We start from the raw sequence: 15,849 nt of genomic DNA on the forward strand, positions 1-15,849 counted from the left end.
AAAAACCAAGGTACGACTGTACACCCCCCACCCACCCAAGAAAAAGAATTTTGGAAACTGAAGTTTACCCCTCACAGAGCTACAATTCCCAGCACCTTTAAACTACAGTTCCCAGGATTCTACGGGCATGAGGGAAAAGAGCTTTAAATGTACACTGTGTACGGAGCCTATGTCTCCTTGCCCATTGGCAGTCATACCTGCAAAATGCCTGAATCTGGTGCACAGCTCAGTGTTTTGCCTTTATTTTTAAAAAGTATGTTTGCAGTCCCATGTTACAGAGAAAATATGTCACCACTGCCAGGATGGGCAGGGGCTAGGTGAGACTCACAACAGCCACAGAGAGCATCTGGAGGGTCAGAGGGGGCATGTCCCCTTCTCCATTCCCCCAGGGGGGCCTCCTCCCTTCAGCAAACTCCCTGGCTCAATCTCTCCTCTCCCCTTGCAGCCTCACCTCCTGCAAGGCCACCCAGACGACGTAGAGAGCCACCAGTTTCAGGATGTGCAGCTCGAGCAGACGCAGGACGAAGACTCGGATGCGGCCAAGGATACTGGAGAACTTCCTGCCCAGCACCATCAGGCGTTCCAGCACCAAGCCCCATTTGCTGGGCACACCCTCTGCAGCGGGGAAACGGGGGAGGGAGGCAGGGGTCAGTGAGGCAGAGCTGGGAGCATTTCGCCTTGCTGGATTTGTATCTTTCAAGCCTACTGTTGCCCTCCCCAAGACAGAAAGTGAGTCGAAAGAGAAAGGCCAGTACGAAACCGGACATTCTGATCTGGAGAAAGCCCAAGATTTCAAATGGTGATCCGTAAAGGAAAATGCACATCTGAATGAGTTTGATTCTCAGGGTTTTTGTACTTGTGCATCCTCTTCCACAGGCACATCACGGCTGTAATGTGCAAAAAGTGGTTGTTGGGTGGGGAGAGAGGAGAGCCCTAGATATGGGGAGAGCATAGGCCCTCTTTGCATTGGAAGACAAGAGGGTGGAGGAAAAGAAAGAAAGAGATACCTTAGAGACAGGAAAAGAAGAAGAAAACCTGCTTGTAATTTTCCTCTTGGATTTTGTAAATTCTGGACAGGAGAGCTCTGTGCTTCTCAAGGGCCTATTTTCCCCATTGCCTGCTGACCTGAGGAGAAGACCTTCTGCTTACCCTCGGAAGCAGCATCAACTTCAGCTTCTGGTTCCTGGTCTTTGGCCTCACCGTCCTCAGGCTGCAGCAGGACACGGCTCCCACTGGCCTCTTCATTCCTGAAATCCAGAGGAGTGGCAAAAAAAGATCAGGCTCAGGGCAGACAGTTTAGCCTGGGGAAATTCCTGGTGCTAGAAAGGCAACCTTTCCCAAGTATAGGACAGGACGCTAGGGATTTAAGCCAGAGCTTCTCTATAGCAGGGATGGGGACCCTGTGGCTCGCTTGGTGTGGTTGGACCACACCCCCTCTTCCCCAGGCCAGTACATCTTCCCCTTCACCTACTCACTGGCTTTGGAGGTGGTGGTGAGGTTTCAGCAGGGGAAAGGGGGCTTCAGCAGGGGCTGAGCTAGCAATTCAAGAAGGGACAAATGTTCTTCTTGCATTGCTTGGCTTCCTTGCTGTGCACTGAAAAAGCAGCTCCTCTTTCTCAACACACACACACTTTCTTTTTCATTGACTTAATGCTATTGCTAGAGAGCTGAGAGCCAGATAGCCTTGCTTCTCTGCCGCAAATCAGTCAGGGATCCCCATCTCCTTTCTGTTTAGGAGTCCATGGACGGAGCTATCTCCAAAGCACCACAGGCTGTTGTTAGAGGGACCGCATTACATACCCCAATGCGTGTGAGTCATCGACCCGCAGCGGAATGACATGCTCCAGGTCAGTGATGCGCATGAAGGGGCGGTGGAAGTAATGCAGCTGCAGGATGCAGGCCAACAGGAAGAAGCCCGGGATGAAGATGCTGGAGAAGAGCTCTGAGACACTGAACTGCTCCAGGCCCAGATCAGCCAACCTGGGAGAGGGAGAGAGGAAAGCACATATATATAAAGAGACATTGGCCAGGGAGATCAAGGCAGGTGCGGGAGACCTACAAAAAGGTGGAAACACAAATATCAACAATGCAGGGACACACTTTCACTACAAGAAAAATGTGCAATCCTGTTGGGTTTTCTTTATTGGGGAAAAAGGGGATTGAGGAAGGGTGAATGTAAGACAAACCTGCTGGATCAGGCCAATAGCCCATCTAGGTCCAGCAAGCTGTTCTTAACAGTGGCTGGCCAGGTTCCCATGGGAAGCTTGCAAACAGCATTCTGCCCACTTACAATTCCCAGCAACTGGCCCCCAGAGGCACAATGCCTCTGACAGTGGAAGCAGAACACAGCCATGTTGTCTAGTAGCCATTGATAGGCTTTATCTACCGTATTTTTCGTCCCATAGGATGCTCCGTCCCATAGGACGCACCTAGTTTGTTGGGGGGGAAATAAAGGAATTCCCCCCCTTTATTCCCCCCCCCAAAACCAGGTCAGGGAAACCAAACCAGGTCGGGGAACAGTGGTATGTCGGCGCTCCGCCTCCCCGCTGTCCCCCGAGCTTGTGGGGCTGGCCGATGTCTGCCCGGCGCGTGGGGCGCGCTGCTTCAGCACGCCCCACGTGCCGGGCAGCAGGCTGCTATCCGCAGCGTAGGGAGCCCTGCAGGAACTCCCGTGGGCTCCCCAGGCTTGCTGATAGCTTCCTGAAACCTGGAGAGCGAGAGGGGTCAGTGCGCACTGACCCCTCTCGCTCTCCAAGCTTCAGCGAAAGCCTGTATTCGTCCCATAGGACGCACACAGATTTCCATAGGGCAAAAAATATGGTAATTCTCTTTTACAGCCAACCAAGTCGGTGGCCCTAACTGCCTCCTGTGGGAGTGAGTTCCACGTGCCCTGCGTGATCATAGAGCCATAGAGTTGGAAGAGACCCCAAGGATTCATTTAGTCCAACCCCCTGCAAAACAGGAATATGCAGCTGTCCCTTATGGGGAGCAAACTTGCAACCATGGCGTTATCAGCACCACGCTCTATCTGACAGAGCTTTCCAGTGGTGTCCGACTACAACTCCCATAATTCCTGATCATTGTGTGGATGGGGAGCATATTGGCTTCATGCCCTGGTAAGCTTCTCATAGGCATGCACTCTACAACTCTGAGGAGCAGGATGGTGGACAAGATGAACCTTTGGTCTGGCCCAGCAAAGCTCTCCTGACTTCCATATGCTAGCAGAGACCTCAATTTCTTGGAGACCAGAGCAGCAAATTTCCCCCATGAGCCTATTCCTCCAGTGGTCCTAAGGGTGCGGGGAAACTTACTGCTCATCGGTTAATCCCGTGAAGTTCTTCCAGTACATGGGGAAGTCCTCGAACTGGAAGGTGTAAACAGCAATGAGCACCAGCATTGTGTAAGCCACCACCAGCCACCAGAAGGCCTTCAAGAGCTTCCGCCAGAGACTGTAGTACACCTGCAGAGAAAAGGGGGGTGGTGTCAGGGGAGGAGAAAGACCCACAAGGCACTCCCACCTGTGTCAGGATACTCCACCCACACACCCCATCCAGTTCTCCAGAGGAGGCAAATCCCAGAGGAGGCAAAGTGATGGGTGCCAATGAAAGGCGCAACAAGAGATCAATGCTCTGAGTTGTTCGCTTGTCACATGCCAGGGGTGGAGAAAGCTGTGGACCTCCCAATGATTCTGGACCCCAGCTCCCATCGCTCCTGACCACTGGCCATACTGGCTGGGGCTCATGGGAGTTGGAGTCCAGAAGCATCTCTAGGGCCACAGCTCTCTCACATGTGCCACAGGGGAACAGAAACAAGCTCCACTGTCTGCCAACCTGGGCTGTGGGCTACCCCAGCAGGACTGAAAGCCCTTGGCCTGTATGGCCCTGAAAATATTTATTACAGCAATATGTATACCACTTAATCACAGTAGTCTATAAGTGGTATACAGGAGATCCAACAAAGGAAGACTAAGAGAGAGTTAGCTGTAATAAAAAAGAAGACTTCAGTAATCACCAGAATTTTAACAGGGGTGTGAGGGACTGTCTGACATCAGCTAGAAGGGAGTGCCACAATACTAAACAGATCATAGAATCATAGAATCATAGAGTTGGAAGAGACCACAAGGGCCATCGAGTCCAACCCCCTGCCAGATGACTCCTAGGGGATGCAAGCCATGCGTTTGAGCCATGGGGAACCACAACAATAACTCCCTCAAAGACCTCAGTGACTGAGCATGGATAGAAGCGATCAAGTGGGCCTTATGGAACCTGGACCTTGTAAATTTAAACAAGAGCACTGAGGTAACAGTAGAAATACCCCACATCAGGGGTGGGGAAGTGCATCTGACCAGTAGGCCAGATCATTATCTCCCCCAATTGCAACTGATCAAACCCATTTCCAGTAGTGTAGTTACCTGCCCCATACCTGACATCATCAGGTGCAGGGAAAGTGGACACAATTTGGCTGAAATGGCCTTGCAGTCTAAATGAGGAAGCTGAGTGGGATGAATTAGGATAGCTGGTCAAAAGCTCCCCCACACTACTCTCCTGTAATTGCCAGGCGCAAAATTAAGCTCCCAGAGACTATTTTGAGAGGCAAGAAAGACTCCAACCAGTTGCCAGCACTTTATGATAACTGCAAAAAGATCTTGGACTGCTTAGTAAGCAGCGGGAGACCAAGGAACTTTGGGAATATTAAGTAGTCAAAAAGAGGACACGTTCCAGGACACCTCCAGCTGTTTTACTAGAGCATCACCTTGAAATCTTAGGGTTTCACAATACAATCTTTGGGGAGTGGAACAAGGCTCTTCCTGGAAGGAAGAGCTATAGAGCTCACAGCAGAATGCAGAAGCTCCCAGGTTCAGTGTCCAGCAGCTTCAAAAGACTGGACAGAAGCTGATGAAGTAAACCTTTTCCTGCTTGGGACCCTGGAAAGAATACCAATGGTCTGACTCAATATCAGGCTGCTTCCTCTGCTCTCTTTCAAGCTATGGCCCTGGGGCCTCTCCAACCCAGCCTAACCTGGAAGAGGGTGAGGCAAAGGAGGAAGAGGAACATGTAGACAATCTTGTAGACAACCAGGCGTCCGGCAAAGCTAACGACGATGAACATGCCGGCACAAACCAAGATCCAGAACTTTGCGTAAAAGGCCATCACGTGCGCCCCCAGGATCTTCAGCACGTCTCGCTTGTGGTCTGGCCCTGAGAGGGGAGAGAATAAAAAGGGTGGCTCAGAATGTGAGGTTGCAATAATAGAATCTGGGTACTCACATATGTGCTGGCAAACAATGGGCATATTCCCTCACAAAACTGCATAAAGTTCAAGATCACATTATGATAGGAAGACAAGCTTCTCTTGGATTTTTCTACCACTCCCTGTTCAACAAAGTAAGTGTCATGAGCTGGAATTCAGGGCCATCATCCTTGCGGTTTGGGGCAAGGAAAAGGAAAGGAATAGTCTCTTTTCCCCAAGAATGGAACATGTGGAGCATCACCCCCATCCCACAGAGTTCTTTCCTTCCTGAGATGGAAATCCTGGCCCATAATTATAAGGTGGGCCACAAGGGAAAGGCAACTTGTACATGCCCAGGAGCAGTCTCCATATTTTTCACATTACAAATAGCACGCCTGAGGAGGAATGTAGTCCCAAAGACAAGGTTCTTCATCTGAGCTATATCAAAGTCTAACCAAAACTTAACTTAGGTTTTGGAGAGCACAGCAAATGATTTGGAACAAACTGCTTACAGGCCCATCCATGGGAAGGATACAGAAAACACAAACACAATTGATGCAAAGGCTTTCCTGAACCTAAACGGGTGTCAATCTGGTCTGTAATCTGGGTGGGAGGACCACTGGGGTCCCGTTTACGAGCAGAATAGGGTTAGTTAGTTTATGAAGAATTGAACAAAAACTAAGGCCAACTGACCTGCTGGTCTTGGCACTTGCATTCTCACCTGAGTCTGAAACTGTCACCTCCACCAAGGGGGCAGGCCGTTGCTTCTTCTTCAGCAGCTTCTCCTTCACGAATTGCCTCACCAGGAGCCAGAAGGTCAGGGTGAAAAGGAGCTGCAGGCAAAGAGGCGGAGGCAGTGGGTTAGAGTCCTCATGCAAGGGAACAGTCTTCCTCCAAAGTGTTGGGTTTCCATTCCAGAACAACAGGACAGGTGTAGAAAGTCATTAGGGGGAAATTCAGGGGGGAAACACAAACTGGGGGAATAAGGGCCTTTCCTGCACTTAGGTTTTGTCACAGATCAGTGCTGATTCCAAGCACAAGCATCACTGCAGTGTCCTGAGCTGGCTGTGCTGGAATTGGAAGCCCGTGAGCCTCCATAAATTGCTGGACTACAACTCCCATCAGCCCTTCCTACTGGCTGCAGCTGGGGCTGATTGGAGTTGGAGTCTGATTGGAGTTGGGGCTGATTGGAATTGGAGGACCACAGGCTTCCCACTCCTGTGCAAGAACATCATGGAAGGACAAGATTTTCTCCTGGGGACCACAGGAGAAAAGTCTCCTGTTTCAGCATCTTGTGGCACAAAGGTAGACACAGGACAACACCAACGCCACTTTCAGCAATACAGAGCCCCAACGGTGGGAAAAGAGAGGGGAGAAAGCAGAAAAGAAGGAGAGAGAAAGGCTGGAGACACACACAGACACTTAAAGTACAGAGATGGTGCACAAATGGTGCCTACCTTGGCTCCCAGGTGCAGACAGGGGTGAACATACCGCACCAGCCCCAGCTGCTGCAGGGGCATAAAGCCAACCTTGGTGGGCAGCTCTGGTTCTAGGTCCATGCCCCAAACATACTGGAGGCTGCAGAGGGCGATGCCGTAGAGCAGGATGAAGGGCGAGCACAGCATGGCAAAGTGGTGCCTGCTCCGAACGATCCAGATGAGGCAAGCCCAGAGCAGCAGCACAAACGTCAGCCAGCTGTGATAGGTGATGCTCCACACCTGCAAGGAAGGGAAAGCAAAAGAGTCTCTGCCATGTGCTATATATGGCACTACTGAAGATTTATTGCTTTAATTCATTGTCTGCTGCTTTGGAAAACTGGTATAGCTGGAAAAGGCAGATGCATGGCCTGGAAAGAGATAAATGCATGACCTTGTGCAAAATAGATAAAGATGCCAGGAGTTCCTTGGCCACACGGGCAGGAATAATAATGATATTTTGCTGGGGGGACGGCGACCCAACCAGGACCACCACAGGATTTTACATTATCAATGCCTATCACATAGGAAATTAACTTGGCAGTGCAGGGAACCTCAGGCAGAAATTCACAGAGACAAATTCCAGTTCTGAATTATTACTTATGCAAATGCAAAAGATAAAACACTCCATCCGCCTGCTATGCAACTCTCCTTCTGGCACGACTCTTTAGTTCCTGCTTTGTAATCTCATATTGCAGGATTTTAGCATATGTATTCTGAAGTGGAAGAAGTGGGTGCGGCTGGAATAATTCTTTTAAAAAAACAAAAACTACAAGGGGGAGGTTCATTGTGATTAAGTGCTTGCTGCGTCAAGAGCAGTTCTCGAGTCCTGTTCCCTCTTTCCACCAACCCCCTCTGCCCCCCGTGCATCTTGCTGCTGTCCTCCTTTGACCCCTCCACCCCAGCGTCTCCCAGTGCATGGCCCAGGTGCCCCTGCTTCTTACCATCATAGCAATGAGGGCACAAACATAACTCTGGTTCATGATGACATGGCCCAGGGAATGCAGCAGCAGCTTCTCCTTGCGGTGCTCCTTTTTCCTGGTGGCTACAAAGGAGGGATTTTGAGGGCATTGTTCATTCATTCATTCATTCATTTAGAAACCGCTTAAATTTTTAGAAAATCTTCAAATGGGGTACAACAGTGGTTCCCAAACTTTCTCCCTGCCCCTCACCCCATGGACCACCTGAAAATTGCTGAGGGTCTTCGAGGACCACTTCAAGACATCAGCCACTGGCCTGATCCTGCAGGGCGTTCTTATGTGCTAGATAACCCAGTGTGGACGGGGCAATGTGAAAATCAGAGCAGGAAGGATCCAGGCCTCAGAAAAGTCAGAAAAACTCCAGCCTTTGGAGCCAGATCTTGTGTGTTGTTTTCCAGAGCTAGACTGGGATTACACACACCTGGGCCATGAGCTTGCAAGGAGCACTTTTATTCCCAAGAAATCAGGGCAGGTTACCAATGCAAGAGAAGCAGTGCTGTGCCTGCAGTGCTGCCTTCTAACCACCAGGAGGAAGCACTGCCTCATGCCAACCCAGTCCCAGGTGATTCCAGGACAGTTTAATGCCAGGTAAGCAGCCTACGCAGCAAACTCCCACACCTACGCTCAGTGCCAAAAGCAGTTTTCAGGATGAGCTCAGAGAAGGACATTGCCTTCCAGTCTCTTAACCTGAGGACACCAGGAACTGTCGAGTAGAGCCAAGGGCCCACACCACCAGCAGCAAAGACTGGGGGTGCTTCCAGACTGTTTCAGTGTTTTGGGTCGGATTCAGTTACATGACAGCAAATGCAAGTTATGCAGTTGAGAGTTGATTTGCAGGTCCTGCAAAAAACTGGACTTTTTGTGACAAGGAAAGTGTCGGGAAAATGCACTGGAAAGTGTGGGATAATGTTTGCTTGAAGAAGGACACTGACAAACTGGAACGTGTCCAGAGGAGGGCAACCAAACTGGTCAAAGGCCTGGAAACGATGCCTTATGAGGAACGGCTAAGGGAGCTGGGCATGTTTAGCTTGGAGAAGAGGAGGTTAAGGGGTGATATGATGGCCATGTTCAAATATATAAAAGGATGTCATATAGAGGAGGGAGAAAGGTTGTTTTCTGCTGCTCCAGAGAAGCGGACACGGAGCAATGGATCCAAACTACAAGAAAGAAGATTCCACCTAAACATTAGGAAGAACTTCCTGACAGTAAGAGCTGTTTGACAGTGGAATTTGCTGCCAAGGAGTGTGGTGGAGTCTCCTTCTTTGGAGGTCTTTAAGCTGAGGCTTGACAACCATATGTCAGGAGTGCTCTGATGGTGTTTCCTGCTTGGCAGGGGGTTGGACTCGAAGGTCCTTGTGGTCTCTTCCAACTCTATGATTCTATGATTCTATGATTCTATGAATGCTCAACAAACAGTTTGTCTGGAACGGACTTCCACTAAGTACAGAACAAGAGCCTGGAGCTGGGTAAGGCCAAAGGCCCAGCTAGTCCAGTATCTTGTTTTCATTACGGCCAACCAGATGCCCCAGGGCAAAGTCCACAAACAGGAGCCGAGTGCAGCAGCAACACTCTGGTGAATCCCAGTAACTGGCATTCAGAGGCTTACTGCCATTGGCAGTGGAGGGGGAATTGCAGCTAGCAGCTTCTGATAACTTTATCTCCCATTAAAAAAACCTCAGTGGGTGAATTCTGCTTCCATTCTGAACCTGACCAACCATATTTTACTGTGCATTACACTGATATATGGTCCTTCCTCCATGGAGTTCAGAGCAATTTCCACATGGGTTTCCCATCCCAGACAGATCTGCTTCACTTGATACACATGACTACAAGCAGGTGCTTCCAAATCACTCTGAGCCCCTCCGACTGACTACTGGGGATAGATCACAGGGATCATTTACCATCTCTTCTTAGCAGGAGGCTTGGCTCACATGCAAATGCCATCTAATGAGACATTTGATCTTCAAGCCTCCTTGCGCTTTGCAACTACCCTCTGACAGAGACCTGGGTGGCTGATAGGCTAGGCTGATCAGCTCAGGCAGGGTTTGGAGCAAGAGGGTTCTGCCTTTCAAGGGACAGTTGGGCTGGATGTTCCCTTTCCGCCATCTGATCCTGTGCTACGCAGCCATTGCAGACAGTGTGTAGTTAAGAGAATGAATAAGTTGGCAAAAAGGGAGGAATATACAAAGGTAGGTAGGAAGAAAATTTTGCAAACTGCTCTGAATTCAGAAAAAGCAGTGCAGAACAGTCCCTGCAGCCTCCTTGGCTCACCAGAGCACAGCTGCAACCCTTACCTGGTGGCCCAGTCTCCCCAAGGACATGCACAGTGCAATCCTCAGCATCAGCACCAGATGCCTCTGTCTCAGAAGTCAGCATTGGCTGTAGAAGAAAGCAGGATAAAATTGTTGAGGCAAATGGACATTCAACAGGCATCAACATCTGGATAGTTCAGCAAGCAGCTCAGAGCTTGGAAGCATCAGGATAAGGAGGGCACGTTCCAGAGGTGCAGCCATGTCAACGCGTCACAGCAGATAAACCTCAGAATCTTGTGGCACCTTAAAGGCTTAACCAATCTATTGTGGGCAGGGATGTAAGAAGACATCGCCTTGCCCTGTATTCGTCCCATGCTGCTCTGTTTCTGTTCTGCTGCAGTTCGTCTTCTGCCAATAACTTATTTGTCTCACTGTTTACTGGGGTGAAATTATGTAGCTTATGTAATTTATGCAATTAATTACATACATTATCTGGCTGTTTTTTTATCCCTCCCCATTCGTTTCAATGCAAAGGAAATGCATTACAAGTTGGAGGACAGGACATAATCAATTTATGGACTGACAGCAACAATAATACCAATCATATTCACTGGATTGATTTCTGCAAACAACAACAAAAACTACCATGTCAGAGACAAAAATTATAGTTCTGTCTGCTCTCAATTGTGCTAGTTTTCTGTTTGAAGGGAAGTCCGTCTCTCTCTTGGCTTTTTTAAAAGTTCTATGTAAAAGGACCCCTGACCATTATGTCCAGTCGCAGACAACTCTGGGGTTGCGGCGCCCATCTCGCTTTACTGGCCAAAGGAGCCGGCGTTTGTCCTCAGACAGCTTCCGGGTCATGACTAAGCCGCTTCTGGCAAACCAGGGCAGCGCACAGAAACGCCGTTTACCTTCTCGCCGGAGAGGTACCTATTTATCTACTTGCACATTGACGTGCTTTCGAACTACTAGGTTGGCAGGAGCTGGGACCAAGCAACGGGAGCTCACCCCGTCACAGGGATTCGAACCACTGACCTTCTGATCGGCAAGCCCTAGGCTCTGTGGTTTAGACCACAGCGCCACCCGCGTCCCAAAGGCTCTATGTAGGAGGGCATTAAAAACATATATGATTCCCTACCTGCAGTTTGAGGTGGTGCAGTTCTCGTTCCTTTCCCCGCTTCCCAGTGCCAAGGAGTAGCAAGCCCCGCATCTGCTCAAGGCCTGGCTCCTGAGCCTTTGGGGGCTCATTTTCCCTTTGTCACCAGCGAGCCTTAGCAGTCCCAGCCACCTCACACAGCCACCCTGTGGGCACCTCACCTTAGCATCTTCTGCCAAGCCATCTTGGTCTGTGGACCAGTTCTCCAGCTCCAGAAACTCGGATGTTGTGCTTGAGGCCTCTCTCTGTTTTTGTTTTTACAAAAGCAAAATAAAGGAAATAAGAATGCCACTGGGACTGTGCTATTTTAAGTGGAAGGAAGGAATGATCCTGGCAACCCTGGGCTGGCTTCCCCAGTCCCTAGCAAAAAACCCAGCCAGTCCAACCCCTCATTGATATGTGGGTGATTTTCAGATCGTGGAGTGGACTAAGTACACCCAGATCCCTGCTCAAAACTTCTTCCACAGGTACAACCGTCACATTCAGAATAATAAATACCTACAGAGTTTTCATAGCTCTACCACTGAACTGAACCCCTTCCTTCAAAAACAGTCTAGTCCTCATGATTTGGAATAAAGGGCTCATAGAAAATAAGAAGCTGCCTTATCCCAAATGGGACCATTACTCAATGTAGCTCAGCATCATCTACCCAGACTGGCAGCAGCTCTCCAGTGCTTCCAGGCTGAGGTCTCTCTGTGCCCTTCCTGGAGATGCTGGAGATCGAACCTAGGATCTTTGGCATGCAAAGCAGGTGTTCTGCCACTGAGCAAAGCAGGACTCCCCCAAGTTATAGCTGGTGAGGACTGAGGCTTAGAGACAGCACCTTCTTTAATGCTGTCCAGGAGGTTTAAGGCCAAGTTGGATATCTGAATGTGAAAGATCCAGGTCAGAGCTCTTAACCAGTGCTGTACTGCACATAAACAAATGCCCCTATTTCCATTTGTCCCTTTTTGTGGTTATTGAAACACCCACCCAAGAATGCCACTGGAGCTTTCTTTCTTCTGCACTGGGTCTGTTGCAAGAAAATCAAGGCAGCTGAGACAAACAAATTTCTCCCCCATCCCTAACAGGGAGGAGAGTGTCCAGACAGGCAGCAACACCAGTCCAGCACGGCTCACCTGTGTATAAAAGTGTGACCTGCGGAGCTTCACCAGGGTGGCCAGGACATAATACAGCAGCAGGAGGATCCCCGGGTTGACGTAGACAGGCCAGGGGAGACTGACGTTCAGGAGCAGCGCATTGGGCTTGCTACAGCCCACGTGGAGGACGATGGCCTTCAAACCAAACAATCTACAGGGGAACGGAGGATGAAAGCAGTGGCAAGGCTCCACAACACCCAGATGTTAGGCCAGCTCCCCCACCCCAAAAAACCCCTCTAGTGACCAACTCCAAAAGCAGCTCCAGAATCACCACAGCTAAATTCACAAGGGGATTCCGTCCCAGCTGCTGGCACTCGTTTGTTTATTTTGTTATATTTATTTCATAAAATTCATACACCCCTTGGTTGTAAAGAAAATCTCAAAGCAGTTTACGAAAAGAATGACACCATAAAATCATTGATAAAAACAGTTAAAAACAACTAACTAGAACATTAAGAAACAATTAAAATCAGGGATAGATTTAAAACAGATTAAAACACACGCCAACATTCTGCATGTCTGGATAGCCTTGTCTAAACAAAAATGCTTTTAGCAGGCGCTGGAAGGAGTTCAGAGAAGGTGTCTGCCTGATGTCACTGGTCAGAGGGGTCCAAAGCTGTAACACTGCCAGTTCTGTAGAACAATGTGGACATATATGGGGGAAGGCAGTATCACTAGTTGGCAGTGCCAGCAGGAGAAAACTTTGGTATTTTGATGCTCCCATGGATGCTGGAGATCCGAAGCCTCACTCACTCAACTATTAATTTTAAGGGGTGGGGTGGCTCCCCATTTGGGAGACAAGACACATGAAAATGTTTGGAAACAGTAAATGGAAACTATCAGGGGACCAGTTGCTGGAAGCCAGGGGTGGGGAGAGTGCTCTCTTGTGCTCATGTTCTGCTTGCTGTTTTCCCACACACATCTGGCTGGTCACTGTGCTACCAGTATGCTGAACTAGATGGGCATTGGTCTGATCCAGCAGACTCTTCTTATGTTCTTATGAGACATGGGAAGCTGGCATACCAGGTCAACAGTGCCCACTCTGGCTAGCAGCAGCTCTCCAGGTTCTCAGGGAGAAAGGGGTTTCTACCACCTGCTACCTGTTCAATGCTTTTAACCCAGAGATGGGGAACCTACAGTCCTCCATCTGTTTTTGGAAACCAGCTCCCATGGGCCATGCTGGTTGGAGCTGGCAGAAACTGGAGTCCAACAAGATCTGGATGGGGGGGGCACCAATGTTGCCCCATCCCTGTTTTAACTGCAGATGTCAGGGACCGAACCTGGGATCTGCTGTATACAAAGCAGGAGCTATGACCCTGAGCTATGGTCACCCTAAGGCAGTGTTTCCCAACCTTGGGCCTCCAGCTGTTTTCGAATTACAATTCCCATCATCCCTGACCACTGGTCTTGCTAGCTGAGGATTATGGGAGTTGTAGTCCAAACACAGCTGGAGGCCCAAGGTTGGGAAATGCTGCCCTAAGGCTTAAAAATCAAGGTGGGAAACTAAGTTGTCTCCCTGCTCCAGGGCTAGTGACAGATACTGCCCACCCACAAAGCATGCTGGTAACCATGACTTCTTCCATGCCATGCCTCTCCTAGGATCAAAAGGACTTGCAAGGTAGAAACTTCATAAGGCTGTAAAAAATAGGTATGCAGTGAATGTTTCTTTGCTATCTTTTCAAAAGCATTCGCTTTCTCAAATGTATTGTTTGCTGGCAATGCACCACAAAAGCCACAGGTAAGGTTGCAAAGAATGAGATGGGAAACTGCCCCAGACTGGCCAGCAAAAAGGACTTTCCCACGGGAAACCTGGCAAGGAGTATAGAAAGGGCAGCAGACACCTGCAGCCCATCTTACAGAGATGCCCAGGCTCAGGAGGTTCAAAGTGACCGAAGTGAAAGCTCTCTGCTTTGATCCTGGCTTTCAAAGAGAAGGAAGTCTTTTCTCTGGTTGCATAGGTGTGGCTAAGAGTCCTTCTCAATCTGTTGGGCTCTGTGTGGTTAATCCCTGAGCACCGTGGGCCCCTGAGATCAACAATAATGGCGTGTGGGAAGGGGAAACTGGTTCAAAGGAGACTGCAAACAGGTCTCCAGGTTGCTCCAATTCCACTTCGGTCTGGCTCCTCAACTTTCAAAATGTTTGGAAAGAGAGATAAAAAACTGAATGGGCTGGATTCTCCCAGGCAATCCTTGTGGCTCCCTAGCTGCCTCAGGTTGGAAGGGGTAGAGAGTGGAAGTGGATGGACACCCTAGAATGAAACTTGCACCAAACTTGCCTAGCAATGGGAAATCTTCATGCTTTAGTTGAGAGGAAGAGCCAAGCCATCCGACACCTGCCTTGAGCCTGCTAGGCTCTTTCACCTGCCCATTCAGTGCATCAAGATTGGGGACCCCCCACAGGCTTAATTGAGATGCACCCCCCCACCATGTTGCCTACTGTACACCAGATATCATACATGTATGTTCTCTTTCAGCAACCTGATTTTTTGAAGGGTGGGGCGGGAGTTTTAGTTGATGCTGTTAGGCAATTGGGACTTGATTCACTGCAAACCACACACAGCTCTACTAGCTGAGCATCACGGACACAATCCTGGCATCCTACTCTCCACCTCCCCCAGGCCATTCACAACTATCGCGCACTTACCGTGCCCAGAGGCCAGTGGGTGGAAGGACGCTCTGGATGAAGGGGGTCTGATAACCATAGAGGCAGATGAGGTGGCCTCCGGCAAAGACGTCCACCATGACACACAAGGTGTTGAAAGCCAGGCGGCTGACGGGGAAGTGGCAGGCCCACCAGGTGCAGAGGCCGACAAAGAGCAGGTAGTACACACTGGAGAAAGCGGAGGGCAAGGTGATCCCTAGGATGCAAACAAGGAGGCAGCAAAGATTATTGGCATACAGCGGGTTGCAAGGAACTGCTTTGGAACTGAGGGGGTGAGCTCTGCATTCCAGTATTGAGCAGGGCCTGACCCAGCACAAAGCTATTTCCCACAGAAACAGAGGCATGTGTACACTCCACCTATGTCTCCTTCCATTTCTACATGTACCTTTTTTTGGGGGGTGGGGGTTACAAAGTTTGCACGGGGGAGAAAAAGCTTCTTAATCCCCTTTGGAGTCTGTCCTGACTGTAAAATGCAAAAAGTCCTGTGGAAAATGTTTATCAGCATTTCAGTGCAAGTTTCTTCTAATATTCGCACTTCATGAAATTTTGCCTCAAATTAATATTTTTTCAAAGCTTATTTCCCTTAGTATTTCCCCAAATATAGGAACCTTTGAATACTTTTTTTAGGCTTCACCTAAATGATTTTTAATATGCGTTACAGTCAAACCTCGATTGTTGAACACAGTCTGTTCCAGAAGCCCGTTTGGCTTCCAAAATGTTTGACAACTGCAGCATGGCTTCCGATTGGCTGCAGGAGCTTCCTGCACTCAAGCAGAAGCCGTGTTGGATATTCAGCTTCCAAAAAACATTTGAAAACCAGAGCATTTACTTCCGGGTTTGGGGCATTTGGGAGCTGAAACGTTCCAAAACGGAGGCGTTTGGGATCCGAGGTTCAACTGTACTTTGCTGGAGAACTCCACTGCAAAATTCATAGAAGTGCAAATGTTGAAGGACAGCT

General features: G+C 49.3%; 1 protein-coding gene across 1 annotated transcript in view; it reads right to left on the reverse strand.

The window, feature by feature from the left end:
* The window catches only part of PIEZO1 (piezo type mechanosensitive ion channel component 1 (Er blood group)), a 122,847-nt gene that overhangs the window by 29,692 nt on the left and 77,306 nt on the right, over positions 1-15,849 (reverse strand). Inside the window, exons 7-18 of the mRNA XM_082229234.1 lie at positions 14,874-15,087; positions 12,210-12,381; positions 11,253-11,336; positions 9,978-10,062; positions 7,648-7,748; positions 6,686-6,946; positions 5,950-6,061; positions 5,019-5,197; positions 3,312-3,460; positions 1,801-1,980; positions 1,150-1,247; positions 452-615 (exon numbers count right to left, since the gene is read on the reverse strand). Of these exons, the coding sequence (XP_082085360.1) occupies positions 452-615; positions 1,150-1,247; positions 1,801-1,980; positions 3,312-3,460; positions 5,019-5,197; positions 5,950-6,061; positions 6,686-6,946; positions 7,648-7,748; positions 9,978-10,062; positions 11,253-11,336; positions 12,210-12,381; positions 14,874-15,087 (1,799 nt within the window). The remainder of the gene's footprint in view (positions 1-451; positions 616-1,149; positions 1,248-1,800; positions 1,981-3,311; positions 3,461-5,018; positions 5,198-5,949; positions 6,062-6,685; positions 6,947-7,647; positions 7,749-9,977; positions 10,063-11,252; positions 11,337-12,209; positions 12,382-14,873; positions 15,088-15,849) is intronic.

This window comes from Podarcis vaucheri (assembly GCF_965113315.1).
Source record: "Podarcis vaucheri genome assembly, chromosome: 7".
In the NCBI taxonomy this organism is placed as follows: Eukaryota; Metazoa; Chordata; class Lepidosauria; order Squamata; family Lacertidae; genus Podarcis; species Podarcis vaucheri.